The sequence below is a fragment of the Podarcis vaucheri genome, assembly GCF_965113315.1.
Source record: "Podarcis vaucheri genome assembly, chromosome: 15".
Taxonomy (NCBI): domain Eukaryota; kingdom Metazoa; phylum Chordata; class Lepidosauria; order Squamata; family Lacertidae; genus Podarcis; species Podarcis vaucheri.
In genome coordinates this window covers 38,779,961-38,794,393 of record NC_138753.1, presented here as the reverse complement: position 1 = coordinate 38,794,393, position 14,433 = coordinate 38,779,961, and the positions used below count along the sequence as shown (strand labels likewise).

At 44.7% G+C, this 14,433-nt stretch overlaps 1 protein-coding gene across 2 annotated transcripts in view; it reads left to right on the top strand.

Moving 5' to 3' along the window:
- SLC18A1 (solute carrier family 18 member A1) overlaps positions 1–12,267 on the top strand; it is a 38,228-nt gene extending 25,961 nt beyond the window's left edge. For both annotated transcript variants that reach the window (XM_082200475.1, XM_082200476.1), the window contains exons 11-16: positions 3,108–3,186; positions 3,666–3,717; positions 5,097–5,160; positions 8,602–8,721; positions 9,199–9,332; positions 11,527–12,267. In XM_082200475.1, the coding sequence (XP_082056601.1) occupies positions 3,108–3,186; positions 3,666–3,717; positions 5,097–5,160; positions 8,602–8,721; positions 9,199–9,332; positions 11,527–11,640 (563 nt within the window). In that variant the 3' untranslated portion in view covers positions 11,641–12,267. The remainder of the gene's footprint in view (positions 1–3,107; positions 3,187–3,665; positions 3,718–5,096; positions 5,161–8,601; positions 8,722–9,198; positions 9,333–11,526) is intronic.
- The last annotated feature ends 2,166 nt before the right edge of the window (positions 12,268–14,433 follow it).

Sequence of the window (14,433 nt, the reverse complement as noted above, 5' to 3'; positions counted from 1 at the left end):
CACCAGATTGGTACTGCAGGACCTTGGATAGCTCCAAGATGACAACTTGCTCCATAAGGGCTGGAGCTGGAGTTGTTTGAGAACTTTTTATCCTTTCTTGCCAGCCTATCCCCCCAGACTCCTACCCCTTCATGAACAGTGGAGAACCTTATAGTCCTCTGCTCTGGAGCCTAGCACTTTGTCAACTCTCAGTCAGTTCCCATCATGTGTGAGATACACGTACACATCAGCTGTGTTACTGGCACACTAGTTCAAATCCCTGCTTGTTATAGTTGTCCACTGCGTGATCCTGGGCCAGTCATTGAGTTGTATCCAATGTTAGTCCTACTAGTACACCTATTGAAATCAATAGACCTGAGTGTTGGTTGTCATTGAACCATGTATGTATGCCACCATGAACTCCTTGTACAAAAAAGTGATATATGAATGCAATAAATAAATAACTAAGGGCAATAAAATAAAAAAGAGCCCCAGCTCATATGGAGCAAGCCTTATGAGGAACAGTTGAGGGAGTTGGGCATGTTTAACCTGAAAAAGAGGAGAGTGAGAGGAGAGCCATCTTCAAACATCTCAAGGGCTTTACATGGAAGATGAAACAAGCTTGTTTTCTTCTGATCCGGACTGTAAGACTCAAATCAATGGATTCAAGTTACAAGAAAGGAGATTCTGACTAAATGTTAAGAGTAGCTTTCTGATGGTAAGAGATGTTTGACAGTGGAATGGGCTCCCTCAGGAGGTAGTGGATTCTCCATCCTTGGAGGTTTTTAAGCAGAGTTTGGATGGCCATTTGTCTCGAATGCTTTAGTTGAGATTCCTGCATTGCAGGGAGTTAGACTAGATGGTCCCTTGCAACTCTACAATTCTATGATTCTATGAGTACAATGGAACCTTAAGCCCGATTAATTAAACATGGTTCCAGTCCAGTAGATAAAACCTAACAATGAGCAAGTAGATTGTAATAGCTGTAACAGTACATGGGTGGCACTGTCGTCTAAACCACTGAGCCTCTTGCGCTTGCTGATCGGAAGGTTGGCGGTTTGAATCCATGCGACGGTGGTGAGCTCCTGTTGCTCTGTCCCAGCTCCTGCCAACCTAGCAGTTCGAAAGCACACCAGTCCAAGTAGATAAATAAGTACCGCTGTGGTGGGAAGGTAAATGGCATTTCAATGCGCTCTGGTTTCTGTCATGGTGTTCTGTTGTGCCAGACAGAAGTGGTTTAGTCCTGCTGGCCACATGACCCAGAAAGCTGTCTGTGGACAAACGCTGGCTCCCTTGGCCTGAAAGCGAGATGAGCGCCACAACCCCAGAGTCTCCTTTGACTGGACTTAACCGTCTGTTGCACTCAGGTTGCATTTGTGGTCTTTGCAGCAACATCTGGTTGGCCCAGGCATTCCCAACCTGCGGCCCTCCAGCCTACAACTCCCCTGATCCCTAGCTAACAGGACCAGTGGTCAGGGATGATGGGAATTGTAGTCCAAAACATCTGGAGGGCTGAAGGTTGGGGGTGCCTGGGTTAGCCACTGTGAGAACAGGGTGCTGGACTATAGGGGCCTTTGACCTGGTTTATCTTACGTTCTTAAGGCTGACGAATGACATCATCATCATTTTGAGTATTTTTGAACTATTGGCACAGGGCATTTTTCAATTATTGCTTTTATTTGCCTAACCTGGTGTTTCACAAGCAGAAGAGCATGGATTTTCCCAGAGCACTGGCAAGATAAACATAAGGGTTTGTCTTAGAGGAAATTAAACACAAATGGCCGGGTTTCAATAAGGATGCTGTGACATATCCAGGCAAACAGAGGTGCCTGCAACACATTTGTAAGCCGGAGGAGAGTAAATTAAAGCTAAGCAACTGCCAACCGACAGCCTGTCAAATATTTGATTTGGATTTAATTATAACTGCAGATCAAATTGCTGTTCTCTTGGTCCAGAGCATGAGGCTGAAGTGAGGGAGGAAATGGGTTGGTTTCATATGGACTAGTTTAAAAAAGGGGTCTGCCATGGAACTTGTTTTGAATACAACTTAGGTATGGAATATCTATGATGCCCAGGGATTCAGGAGTATATCTCAGCCAAGATTTTGCAAATGATCAAAGGAGCTAGGGGTAAGATTATCTCATGACACCTTCAAAACAAGGAGACGTAGGAGCCTCCCTCCAAATGGGCTCTGAAGATGTTGTTTGACTACATCTCCCATCATCCCTGACAACTGCCTATGCTGGATGGAGCTGGTGGAGATTATAGTTCAACAACATCCAGGGAGCCAGTAGTGGGGAAGTCTAGTTAAGGCAATGATACCCAGTCCCACCTTTCACCACAATTGGCAACATGGAATCTAGTTTTTTTATTATACGTGTCCCTCTTTCTCCCCTTAAGAGTACTTAGGAATAGCCTTACTGGATGGCTCATTTGGTCAATCATCCACTTTCCAGTTGTAGCTATTCAGATGGATGGAGTACAAATACATCATCATCATCATCATCATCATCATCATCATCATCATCATTATTGAAATCCCACAAGCAGAGCTTGAAGGCCATGTTTAGGGGATGGTCTCCTGATAGCTGGGAATCTCTCTGTGTTTGTGAATGAGATACCCACCAGAGTTTTGAGAACATGATCCCTGTGCAGTTTGGAGAGGAAGTGGATGGTGATAATAATAATAATAATAATAATAATAATAATAATAATAATTGCTATTCTTTTTATACGTTGCCCATCTGGCTGGGTTTCCCATCTGGCAACTGGTATTCAGCCAATAACACCATTATAGCTGGTGGTTTAATTTTGTTATGATGGCTAATACCCATTGTTAGACCGGTCCTCTGCAAATATGTTTCATCCCATTTTAAAATCTTGTTCCTCCCCCACTCTATAAATAACTAAATATATAGGGACATATCTTCAATGCATACGTATTGGTTTAACAAGACCTATTGTCCCTGACCATTGTTAGAGGATTGGCCTCCTGTAGGTGTCCGCTGCTGCATTTATGTATCTCTGCACGTGACAGGGATTTAAGGAGAGTTCTGCGAGGTCATTCTGTCCCTTTGCAGAAAATGCCACGTGCTTTTATTTCAGACTGATGCTTCTCTGTTTTGCAGGTGTAGCTTTCTTGCCTGCTAGCCTGTCTTACCTCATTGGTACCAACCTCTTTGGGATGCTAGCCAACAAAATGGGGCGGTAAGTGGAGGAGCCCAAAGATGTTTGAATCCTGCAAATCCGTGAGTCACTTTTATGACCTTTGGGAAACACAGGACTTGCCTTAAAAACCTATTCGTACCATTGCTCCATCCATCTTGGATGCTGACTGGAGGCAGCAATCCAACCTTGGACTTTTTGCATGCCAAGTTTAATAAATGCTTCCCCTTTCATGCTGTTTTTTCCCTCAATGAAATAACCTCAAACGTAACCTTTATTTGTAGGGCTGCAAATCCAGCCCCCTGTTTGCCCCCTTCTTTCCCTTTTCTGGGTCAACAGTACCCTTTCTGAGATGTACAACCAGAACTGCACATAGTATTCCAAGTGTGGTGTCATCGTAGATCTGTGTAACAGCAGCATGAGATTGTCAGTTTTATTCAACCTGCTTAGCTTCAGAAAGGTTGCTGTGCCCTTCAGATCATGCTCGGATCTCTCTCTCACCAATTGCCTTTTCTTTATAGGTGGCTCTGCTCACTGATTGGGATGGTGGTAGTGGGAGTCAGCCTCCTTTGCGTGAGTACGCTAGTGAATCTGTATTCCATGACTGACATGCAGAGAAATCAGCTGTAATGGGGAGCCAGGCCAAAGAGCCGCAGTGCCAGCTTAACTCTGGCCATCTGCGTTATGAGTGGGAAAGGAATCCTGGAAGAGAATTTGGTGGCAGCAGACTAGTCAAGTATTTTCTGTCCTATGAAATGAAGACCGATGATCCACCAGGAGAGCAAAGTCCACCCCCCACCCACCCAAATAGTAAGGCAGTAGCCCAATTCAGACTTAGGTTTCTCTCCAATCAACAGTGGTTTGCTCAAGTGATGAATTAAAGTCATAGCCCATCTCCTTCCATGCCCATCTTTACCTATGAATTGTCAAGCCATGGTTTCCTACCATGTCCAAACCAGGAAACTGTGGTTTAAGCACTCCCCATGTCATAACCCATGAAACCAGCAGCAATCCAGGCACAGAGTCAGACGCTGCAGACTCACCAGATAAGCAGCAGGAGCGTGACCTTGAGCCTGCTGCAGAAGATCCGAGGCTATCCAGCAGGGAACCCCTGGAAGAGCCTTCTGTACCACCAAGGCCTATAGGGCCAGGACCGTCCCAGGCACCTTCCCTTCAAGATTAGCTGAAGGGCTGGAGTATCCTGGGACAGGCCATGGCTGGCTTGCTGGAACCCTGAATAGGGACACTCCACACTGTGACGTTTTTGTCGCAAGACTCCTAATCAATGTCATTCTTGGTACCTGAGTCGTCATGTTGGATTGAGATGTGTTCTCTCATTCAGTGGTGAAGCTGCCTGCTCTGGCACCGGGGGAGGAGAGCAGGCAGGGGTGTGGCTGGCGCACACCCCGCAGGGCGGGGCATGTGTCCTGGGGGCATGTGTGCCGCCTGTGGGGGCGTGGCGCCCAGCACGGTGGGGGGTGCACGGCGCATGCCCGTGGGGGACGGTTGCAATGGCACCTTCTCCCTGACGGTGCTGGGGGTGCGCTTCCCCTGCCCCACCCCCCGTTCCTCTGCCAGTGCTCTCATTTCATATCCAGGTGTTGAACTCACATATCCATGCTTTTAAGTCTGTAAAGCAGGGGTCAGCAAACTTTTTCAGACCTTGTGGGGGGCTGGACTATATTTTGAATGGGGGGGGGATGAATGAATTCCTATGCCCCACAAATAACCCAGAGATGCATTTTAAATAAAAGGACACATTCTACTCAGGTAAAAACATGCTGATTCCTGGACCGTCCGCAGGCTGGATTTAGAAGGCGATTGGGCCAGATCCGGCCCCTGGGCCTTAATTTGCCTACCCATGCTGTAAAGGAAATAAGAGGCAGGGCACTGTTTTGGCTTTTATTGTCCTTTCCAGGCCTTACCCCCATCTCATTTCTTTCGTCCTACAGGTCCCCCTGGCTCAAAATCTTTATGGACTCATCGGGCCTAATGGTGGGGTTGGCTTTGCCCTTGGTAAGGTTTTGAAGTCGTCCGCAGCAAACACATAGAGCAAAAACGCATGTTGAAAAACAGCCAAACAGCTTTAGAAAGGCTGGTGGGGAATTTGCAGGCTTGGAGTTAAAATGAAAGATCCAGCTTAGCATGCCAGGAAGAAAGGTCATGGGGCAGTCTTCTCCTGGATATGCGGCTTTTCTAGGTGTGTGTGGGGTTTGACATGAAGAAAGCATTCCCTCCCACAATACCCCCACCTGGAATCCAAAGTGGTGCAGTCCAGGATGAGCACACTTGCACTGTCTGAAGGCTCTTGGATTTTGAGAAGGGCTGGAGGGGAGGTCACTATCGTCCTGCATGGACAGGCTCTTCAACCATCAGAGGGGACCCATCCTTGTTCTGGCCAGGAGACCACCAGGTTTGGCCCTTGATTGTCCACACTTGAGATACCTCCAGACTGCCACTATTTTGTGGGAGGGATTCGAGTGCATTGTGCCAATTTAGGTTTGCACAATTAAACTGGATTAAAGCGCTTGGGCAACAAATCTACTTTTTAAAAGAATTGGCGTTTGAAAAGTGACAGGGAGGTGCATTAAAAGGTGTGGAATGAAAGAATAATGCTAAACAAAGACTGAACATAGTCTAACCTCTGCATTAGCTTTGTGCAAGCCAAACACTGTTCCAGCAGGCTGTTCTTACATTGTTAAATGAGGATGGTTGTTCAATAAATAGTTTACCTCAGGAAGTCCCTGGAATAACAGGGGTCATAAATATGGATGAGACAGGGCCCTTGGCCCTTTATATTCTGCAGCAGCAGGAGCTGAGCAAGTCTAGAAAAACTGTTGCCTTTTTAATGGTGATAACTGCAGACAGTAGAGACTTCTACTCTAGAAGAGAGAAGGAAGCTGAAATGAACAGGTACTGCAGGAATGGAAGAGTTCCCTGCATTTCATCCTGAGCAGCTTGAATTCCCAAGACTTGCCTTTTATAGGGTTCACTCCCTTGTGAAATCTGAATACTGGAGATAAATGATATTTTTGTAATACATGTTTACAAATATATCCCCTGAACTTTGGGTCAGGGGGACTTCAAAATCAGGACAAAAATGTGACCCATTTTGGGTTGGGACTCTGAATTCAGTAAAAATATTGCAGTCTTTGGCTGGATCTACACAGATAAAGAAAACACTACAGGAAAACATGTTCTACAAACTCTTAATGACAGATCACTGCCCCTCAATGCCATCTGCTGTCGCATGTTTATAACGCAGTTATAAGAATATACCGTATTTTTCCATGTATAAGACTACGTTTTTTTCCTATAAAAGAATGTCAAAAATTAGGGGGTGTCATACTCTGGGCCATCTCCCCCCATTTTCTTAAATCTGAGTCCCCCAAAATAGTATGCATGCCCTTATGCATGGGGGCATCTTATAGATGGAAAAATACGGTAATTGACGAGTGTACCTGAGTCCCTAGTCTTTAAAGCTGCCTCAGTTTCCCCAAAGCAAACTGCATGCTGGAACCCTACAAAGCTCCTGCTTGCCAACCATCTACAAATCTCAAATTTCCCCTCCACTCTAACCCAGATTATCTTGAAAGCATACTGTGTAACCTGAGAAGGGAAACCTCAGAGGACTGTATTGTCACTTTGCTATCGGTATAACAGAAATACGTTCCTTTGATAGACATCTGGCCTTCTGCGTCTCAGCTTTGTGTTCATCCTCAGCCTCCACTGCAGAGACAGGGTGACTGCAAAATTGGGATAAGAGAACAAACAAACAAACAAACAAACAAACAAACGATGCATGCTGGACCAGGAAACACATTCTATTTTTTTTTAATAAAATTTTTATTAGGGTTTTCAAAAAGTTTTTTAGACAAACACAACAACATACAGACACAACACACAACACACACATAACAAATATAGTTTTAAAATCTTAATTTCTTAACCACTTTCCCGGACTTCCCCCGCCTCCCCTTCTTACATCCCTATTCCAATAATTAACTCAGCAAGTTCTTATCCCCAAATTATCCCTTATTAACATTTTACTTAAATTGTCTTAATTTATCAAATTTAAACTTCTAAACCTCTTTTCAATACATAACATTTACCCCTTTTTCTAAGGTTGACCCAAGTTCCCTTTCACGAGTTTCCCAATTTTTGTAATTGTTACCCAACAATTTATCCAATAAAAACATATAATTATATCCCTTTGGACTCCAAAATCTCCCCTCCCCCATCCCCGGTTTTGCTCCCCGAAAATTGTCTTTCAATCTATCAGCCTGGGTCTATCACGTCCAAGGCCCTTAAGTCTCTTTCAGTCCCTTTCAGCCGGTTTTGTTGACGGTCTTTCATGTTGAACATCAAATCTCGGAGCAGCTTTGACCCACTAGGGTCTGTATTTTTTCCAACCAGGCCTCCATATTCAAAGAAAAGGTCCAGATCCTGTTTCTTGGTCTTTTCCAGTACCAATGTCCCAAATGTTCCAAATGCTTCAATTTTCACCTTTATCAAATTTGTAATCCAAAGGTCTTTCGGACTCCCCATAGGAGGGAGTCCCCAATCTTCCTTCTCCATTTCATACCAAGTTTTCATCCGAACCTTGTTTTCCTTAACTTCCATCCTGACAGGCCTCTGGTTGTCCTTCTCCCAGGAAACACATTCTAGTTTAGTTGACTTTTTGCATCTGACTCACAAGTAAGGATCTTAAGAGGCGTCAACAGATGGGTTATTCAGAGTTGCCATTTCAGCTTTTTGTGATGGGGCAGGGCAAAGATTTTGGGTTGCATCGAATGTTAGTCATACACAGAGTAGACCCACTGAAATTCGTGGACCTAAATTTGTCGTCCTCATTAATTTCTCAGTAGTCTCAGAGTATGACTAATACAAGCCTTTGCCTCTATGTGCCAGGGAAAATTCCCAGGGTAATTCAAAAGGTCTGCTTGGAATATATCTTCTAGACTGAATTGCATAAATGTAGTGTGTTAAGAAAATGGGGGAGGCAATGTATTTTGGGGTTATTTGTTGCAGTTATTTCATAGCCACCATATCTACCAACCAATAAATGTTAAGTGGAGATATTTTTTTTATCCCAGCTTAGATGCAATAAAATTATACATATATATGATTGCTTCACAATGTTTCACAGGGATTCATTAATATAATCAGTGCTTTTTTCCTGGGGGATACACAGGGATACGCATACCCCTAAACATTTTGTAAATCTTTGTACTTTTGTCCATTTACCGTATTTATTTCCCCCGATTTGAACTATAAAATGGTGATTTTCTTGAGTCAAAATGAGAGTACCCCTAAACATTTTTTTAAGGAAAAAAGCACTGAATATAATATAATAATATTAATATTTCAGAACAATAATCACATGTGGTTTGAAACCTGGGCTATGGCTAAATACTACGTCTCATGGCATTTCCCCCCCTTTTGTTCTGGGAATAGGTATGGTGGATTCTTCAATGATGCCGATCATGGGATATTTGGTGGACCTTCGCCACACTTCTGTCTACGGCAGTGTCTATGCCATTGCTGACGTGGCCTTCTGCATGGGCTTTGCTTTTGGTATGGATGAGTACTCTGCCGCCTTGTGGTTTCTTTGCCTATCGGTTGCGCACATGTGCTGTTCTTTTCTAGCTTTTAAATATTTAACTCCAACCAATACACCATGCTGGCTTATGACTTCTCCGACAGCATCATGAACACAAACCATCAAGAATGTGTGATAGAAAAGGACATCTGGAGAGGTCCTCAGGCTGCAGTAGAACATTTGGCTTTTTTTTCTAATTTCAACTGTAATTTGCCAAAACAAAAAGTCACCTCAGAGAGTCTGTTGTGTCCCTTGCCCAACCTCAGAACAGATGCAAGTTGTAATTTGTAAAGTTGTCTTCATCCCCCCACCAGCTCCCAATCAGCCCACTGTCTCTGAATACTGCATAGCTTTTGAAGGACACTGAATGTTGAAAACAGAATTTACTGCACAGCCTGAATGCACTTAGCTCACTGAATTAACTAAGCATTGATATTATTCTTTGCTTGCAGGTCCCTCTATAGGGGGTTCTCTTGTACGGGTCATTGGCTTTCCCTGGCTGATGGTCATCATCGGAGGGATCAACCTTGCCTATGCCCCTCTCTGCTGGTTCCTGCGGAGCCCACCAGCTAAGGAGGAGAAGATTGTAAGTTCACCCCCGAGGGAGTCATCTGACCGAATCCAAAGGGTTCCTAGTCTTCTTGTTTATTTATATAAAACATTTTGGACCCCACCTTTCCGTAATGTTTCCAAGGTGCCTCCCAGCATCTGAAACCCATAATCCAAAAGTCATATCAAAAGGAGGGAATGCCAGCAGGTGAAGTCCAAATGTAAGCAGCTAAAATATCCACTCTGGCCTGTGCCATTAACCAGGGGCGCAAAGAGCATTGGAAGACTGCTGCTGGATCCTGTAGAAAATGTGGATCCAGTAGAATTAATCTGGGACTTAAGAAACACATAGAGCTGAAAGAGGAGGAGGGGGAAAGTGTAACTCTTCCAACTTCCACCTTCAGATCAATCTATTTTTCAAGGGAGAAAAGGGAAACATCCCTCTCTGCAGAAGAGATGACTGAGAGGCTGAACTTCCCAGGAAATTCATCATGGAAAGGGGAGGTCCTGTTTGGCCCCATCCATTGGCCAGAGAAAGTGCAGATGCAGTGAGCTTGCTTAATCCCTCCTTGTCAGAAAGAACAACGGGGAGTTGCCCCAGGATTTCAGAACTGAGCACACTCTGGCCTCATTCACCAGCCACGGGACTAAAGGTGGCTGGGATGGAGGTTTTTGTATTCTTCGGACTGGCAAGCTGCCTTGCAAATAATCTGATCGAAAGGTTTGGTATGAATTTTCAAAGTGAATCCCAATTAAGAAAATATTATAAAGTCAAATTCATGCAGGGGCTTACGATGATCTCTCCGTGTGACAATTCTGTGCAAAATTGAAACTGCCAGAAGCAACCTCCAAGGAAGGGAGGGGGGCATGACATTTTGTGCCTCCAGCATTGCTCCCTCTGTAGGACAGATTGAGATATCTATGCATAGCCTGTGCCTCTCTTGCAAATAGGAAAGATGATTGTGAGTAGCTTCTTGTTGGGTGATCTGCAAAAGTGAGCAAACATGTGCACACGCTGTTTCTTTAAGGCTAGTCTGTTAATTATTGAAACTCCAACCATGCCTTCCTCCCTTCTTTCCATCTGGGCTGCTATGTCCAGGGCACCCATTAACAGCAGCCTGCGTGTGGCACGGGTGCAACTCTGGCTACGTGCTGATCATACACTTAGAGCATGAGCAAAGCCTCCCCAAAGCATCCTGGGAACCATAGTTTGGTAAGGGTGCAGGGCATTGTGGCTCTGTGTGGGACAAACGAGGGTTCTTTGGGGGAAGTTGTGTGCTTTATATTGTTGTAAACAAAACCAATCTGCCCTTTTTCCCTTATGGGGTATCCAAGAGCCAGCATAGAGTCCTTACGTGGGTTCGCTATTGGTAGGAGAAAATAACAGAGACCAACCAGAGAATATTGAGAAGCAAAGCAGCTAGTAAGCCTGATCTTTATTGATCTGTTGCAACAGGGTGCTCCCCTCACATACAGGAAAGGAGGAGGACCCAGAACAAAGGTGTGCCTGCCCTTTTATAGACATTTTAATTTCCATGCCCTAGAGCTCAAGACCACCCCTTCATACATCATACATACATCACAGAAGGGGTGTAACCCAAGACCACCCCCCACAAACATCATACCTACATCACAGAAAAGGTGGCCTTACAACAGAAATTTGAATGTTGTTGTTTTTCCTGTCTGCCAGGTTACCTGATAATGCCTTATCTGATTGCCTTTCCTGGTAGTCTTTTCCTGGTAGTCTGTCACCCTTTGAAATGGTGATTACTAAATTCCTGTAACAAGGAAGGTTTTTTTCCCCACCTCCTCCCTCCTTTTCAGAGAAACATTTGGTCAGCCTGGGAGTCAAAATGGTTTCAGGGCTGTCTTCCTGTGCTGCTTCAGACGTGTGGTTTATATATTTATGTACATGTTTGCTTGGTACATTTATGAACATTTAATATATATCTAAGACCTTAAAATTCTTATTACAATATATATGGGTTGCTCACAGCCTATGAATACAACTCCAGAGCGAGGAGTCGTTTGTATATTTGGTTGTACTAGGGCAGGGGTTCTCAGTGTGTCGTTCACTGGGACGGGGACAACAGGACCTTTGAGACATTTCCCCCTGAAGGGCCGAGTCAGTGCAAAAGACCTGGCATTTAAGATCCCTTGGCCGGCACCTTACAATGCATCTGATATTTTTTGTCCTGTCTCTCCCCGCTACCCCCACCCCACTTCCAAAGGCAATTCTAAGCCAAGAATGCCCCATGCAGACCAGAAGCTACACCACACAGAAGGCCCTCCAGGAGTTCCCACTCACAGACAGCAGTGATGAAGAAGCTGAGACTGAAGAATAGGAGCTGAGAGCGATGAGCAGAACCGAGACTCAATCAACGGCTGCGTTGTCAAGTCAGTGCAGCCCCAAGTCAAGTGCAGTACTCTAAGGGGTCTCCCTGGGATGTACTATAATAAATGGCGGAGGATGGCATCAGAATGCAGAAGTGGGTCCTGCAACAGAATGCTGCAGCCTGGGATACTCCCTGCTCAGGATTCCAGCTCCTCCGTTCCATTCCTTCTCCCTCTGGCTTGCCAACTGGATTCCACCTTCATTCGACAGCCACTGAACAAGTTGAGTCCTCATCAACTGTTCTTGGGTCTCCCCACCCCAAGATTCTCTCATACTTCTGCAAACTTTGAAGTTTCCCAATGCTTGCTGATGCCTCTTTCTTGTGTGTGGGTGGTGCCATTTTGGCAACATAAGCAATGACACTCCTACTCTGAACCCTGGAAACAGAGGGAATGTCAATTTATGTGCAGTGTGTAGGCAAACTAACACCCTTGCTTTGAAACACTTCCCATTTGCCATTCAGAAGTTAAATATCTTCCTATGGCTATTTGAAACAAACAGATGTGGCCAGTCTGTGCTATTCATCTAAACATTGTTTGCTGTCTTATTATTGAGTGATTAAAGCTATTTGACTTATTCTTCTGCTTGATCTGGGAATAGCGTCCTTTAGCAACCTCTCTGCATTAGGAGGGGTACAAATGTTTTAACTAAAATTAAAATAAAATCTCACACATCCCAAAGAGGGGGTCTGACCAGCTGCAGGTCCATACTTCTCCAGCTTTGAGTGCCAGAATTTGCATCATGAAGAAAAACAAAGAAAGAAAAGTTAAGAAAAACAGAGAGGTGGGTGTGTGAAAAAAGGGGAAATTTCCCATCAGTTCACATTGATAATACTATAATCATCTGTACAGTTTGCCCACAACGTATGCAAGGAATCTGTTCTGGGGGTCCATGTGCAAAGGCAAAACCAAGCAAAGTCAGGAACCACTGGAAATGCCCCCTAATGAGGCAGAGGGCTATTTATCGGGTCCTAGAAAAGATGTGTGAGGGCTCTGGAAGCTTCCCAGGGTATTCCCATGACCACTGCAGAGGCTAGTAAGCAAGGAAAACACATTGAGTGAACTGGTGGGGGGGGGAATAAATGGAGAGTGGGGAACTGTGGATATTCCCTGATCTCCATCTTTTTATTTATTTCCCTCTGACCCGTGTAAGATTGCAATCACATATGCAAAGGGGGCATAAGTTACAAGCCCACTGTATATAAATCTATGTAAGCCATTTACATGTCCAAATACGTATCCTCACGAAACTGACATATAAAAAATGTGTTCAAATATAGCAAGGATGGTGAGGTCTTCAGGCAGTAGGTATTTATCCTTCCAGGCTCAAGGTATAAGTCTCTTACTACTTTTAGTTCAGGATTCACACAATCCACTTTTCTGGTCCTGCCTTTCGTCTCCATACTACAGGAATATACTTTAAAAGTCAACGAATACTTGCAAATATCAAGAAAACTCATATGGACAACAATGCTGATATCTCCTTCTTCTGAGAATGGTGCCCTTTTGGTTGCCTAAATAACAGCACTCACACCTAAGGCATATATAAAGTGCCTCTTCTGATTCACTAGACCATGATTGGTTCATCCAGTTCAGTACTGTTTACACCGACTAGCAGCGGCATCCGAAGGTTTCAGGCAGGCATCTCTCCCAGCCCAACCTGGAGATTGCAGGGATTGAATTTGGGACTTCTTGCAGAGCCAGTGTGGTGTAGTGGTTAAGAGCGGTAGACTCGTAATCTGGTGAACCGGGTTCGCTTCCCCGCTCCTCCACATGCAGCTGCTGGGTGACCCTGGGCTAGTCACACTTCTCTGAAGTCTCTCAGCCTCACTCACCTCTCAGAGTGTTTGTTGTGGGGCAGGAAGGGAAAAGGAGATTGTTAGCCACTTTGTGACTCCTTACGATAGTGATAAAGCGGGATATCAAATCCAAGCTCCTCTTCTTCTGCAAGGAAGATGCTCTACCATTGAGCTATGGACCTTTCTCAATGGAGGGAAAGATGATAAAGTGCAACCTCCATGATCAGAATCAGTATATCCAAAGACCAGTTTATTTATGTGTACTATAAGAGGAGAGCCTATTGCCTTCATGTGCTGCTTGTGAACTTCCTGAAGGTATCTCATTTGTCTCTGTGAGAAGCAGGATACCTGAAAGGATGGGTCTTTGCTGTGATCCAGCAGGACTGTTGTGCTGAGAAACTCTAGAAGGCTTTGTTGCCTTTTTAATGCATTGCACACTCCCCACCTCTCCCCATATTCCACGCAAATCCCTGTTCTGAATCTTCTCATCTCAACTGTCCCTGGAGGAACTCAAAAACACCCATCAGTGTGTGTCATGGGCTGACTGCACCTGCCTGTCTCTATCATTGAAGCAACCACAATTTCCATTTCAAACAGTCCAGGCGTGAGACTGGGAAGGGAATCAGGGCATCCTTGTTCATGCTGCCAGATTTCCAAAGGGACGTGGAGAAGAAACCTCTGAGAAAGGACCTGCATACAGATGGCTCCTGAGACACTGGTGGTTGCTTTCTCTCCCTGCAATGTTTTTTGTTGTTGTTTTTTTTAAAACTGTGAACAAGGACTGAAGGCATTTAAATGGCACAAATTACACTGCAGCATTTTGTCCTGAGCAAGCACAAATGCCTGTCTCCTGGTTTGGTGATCTGGTACTGAGTGCAGGGATTTAAGGGAAGAACTGAGGCTCAATGGTAGAAGATATCCTTTGCATGCAGGTTCAATCCCTGG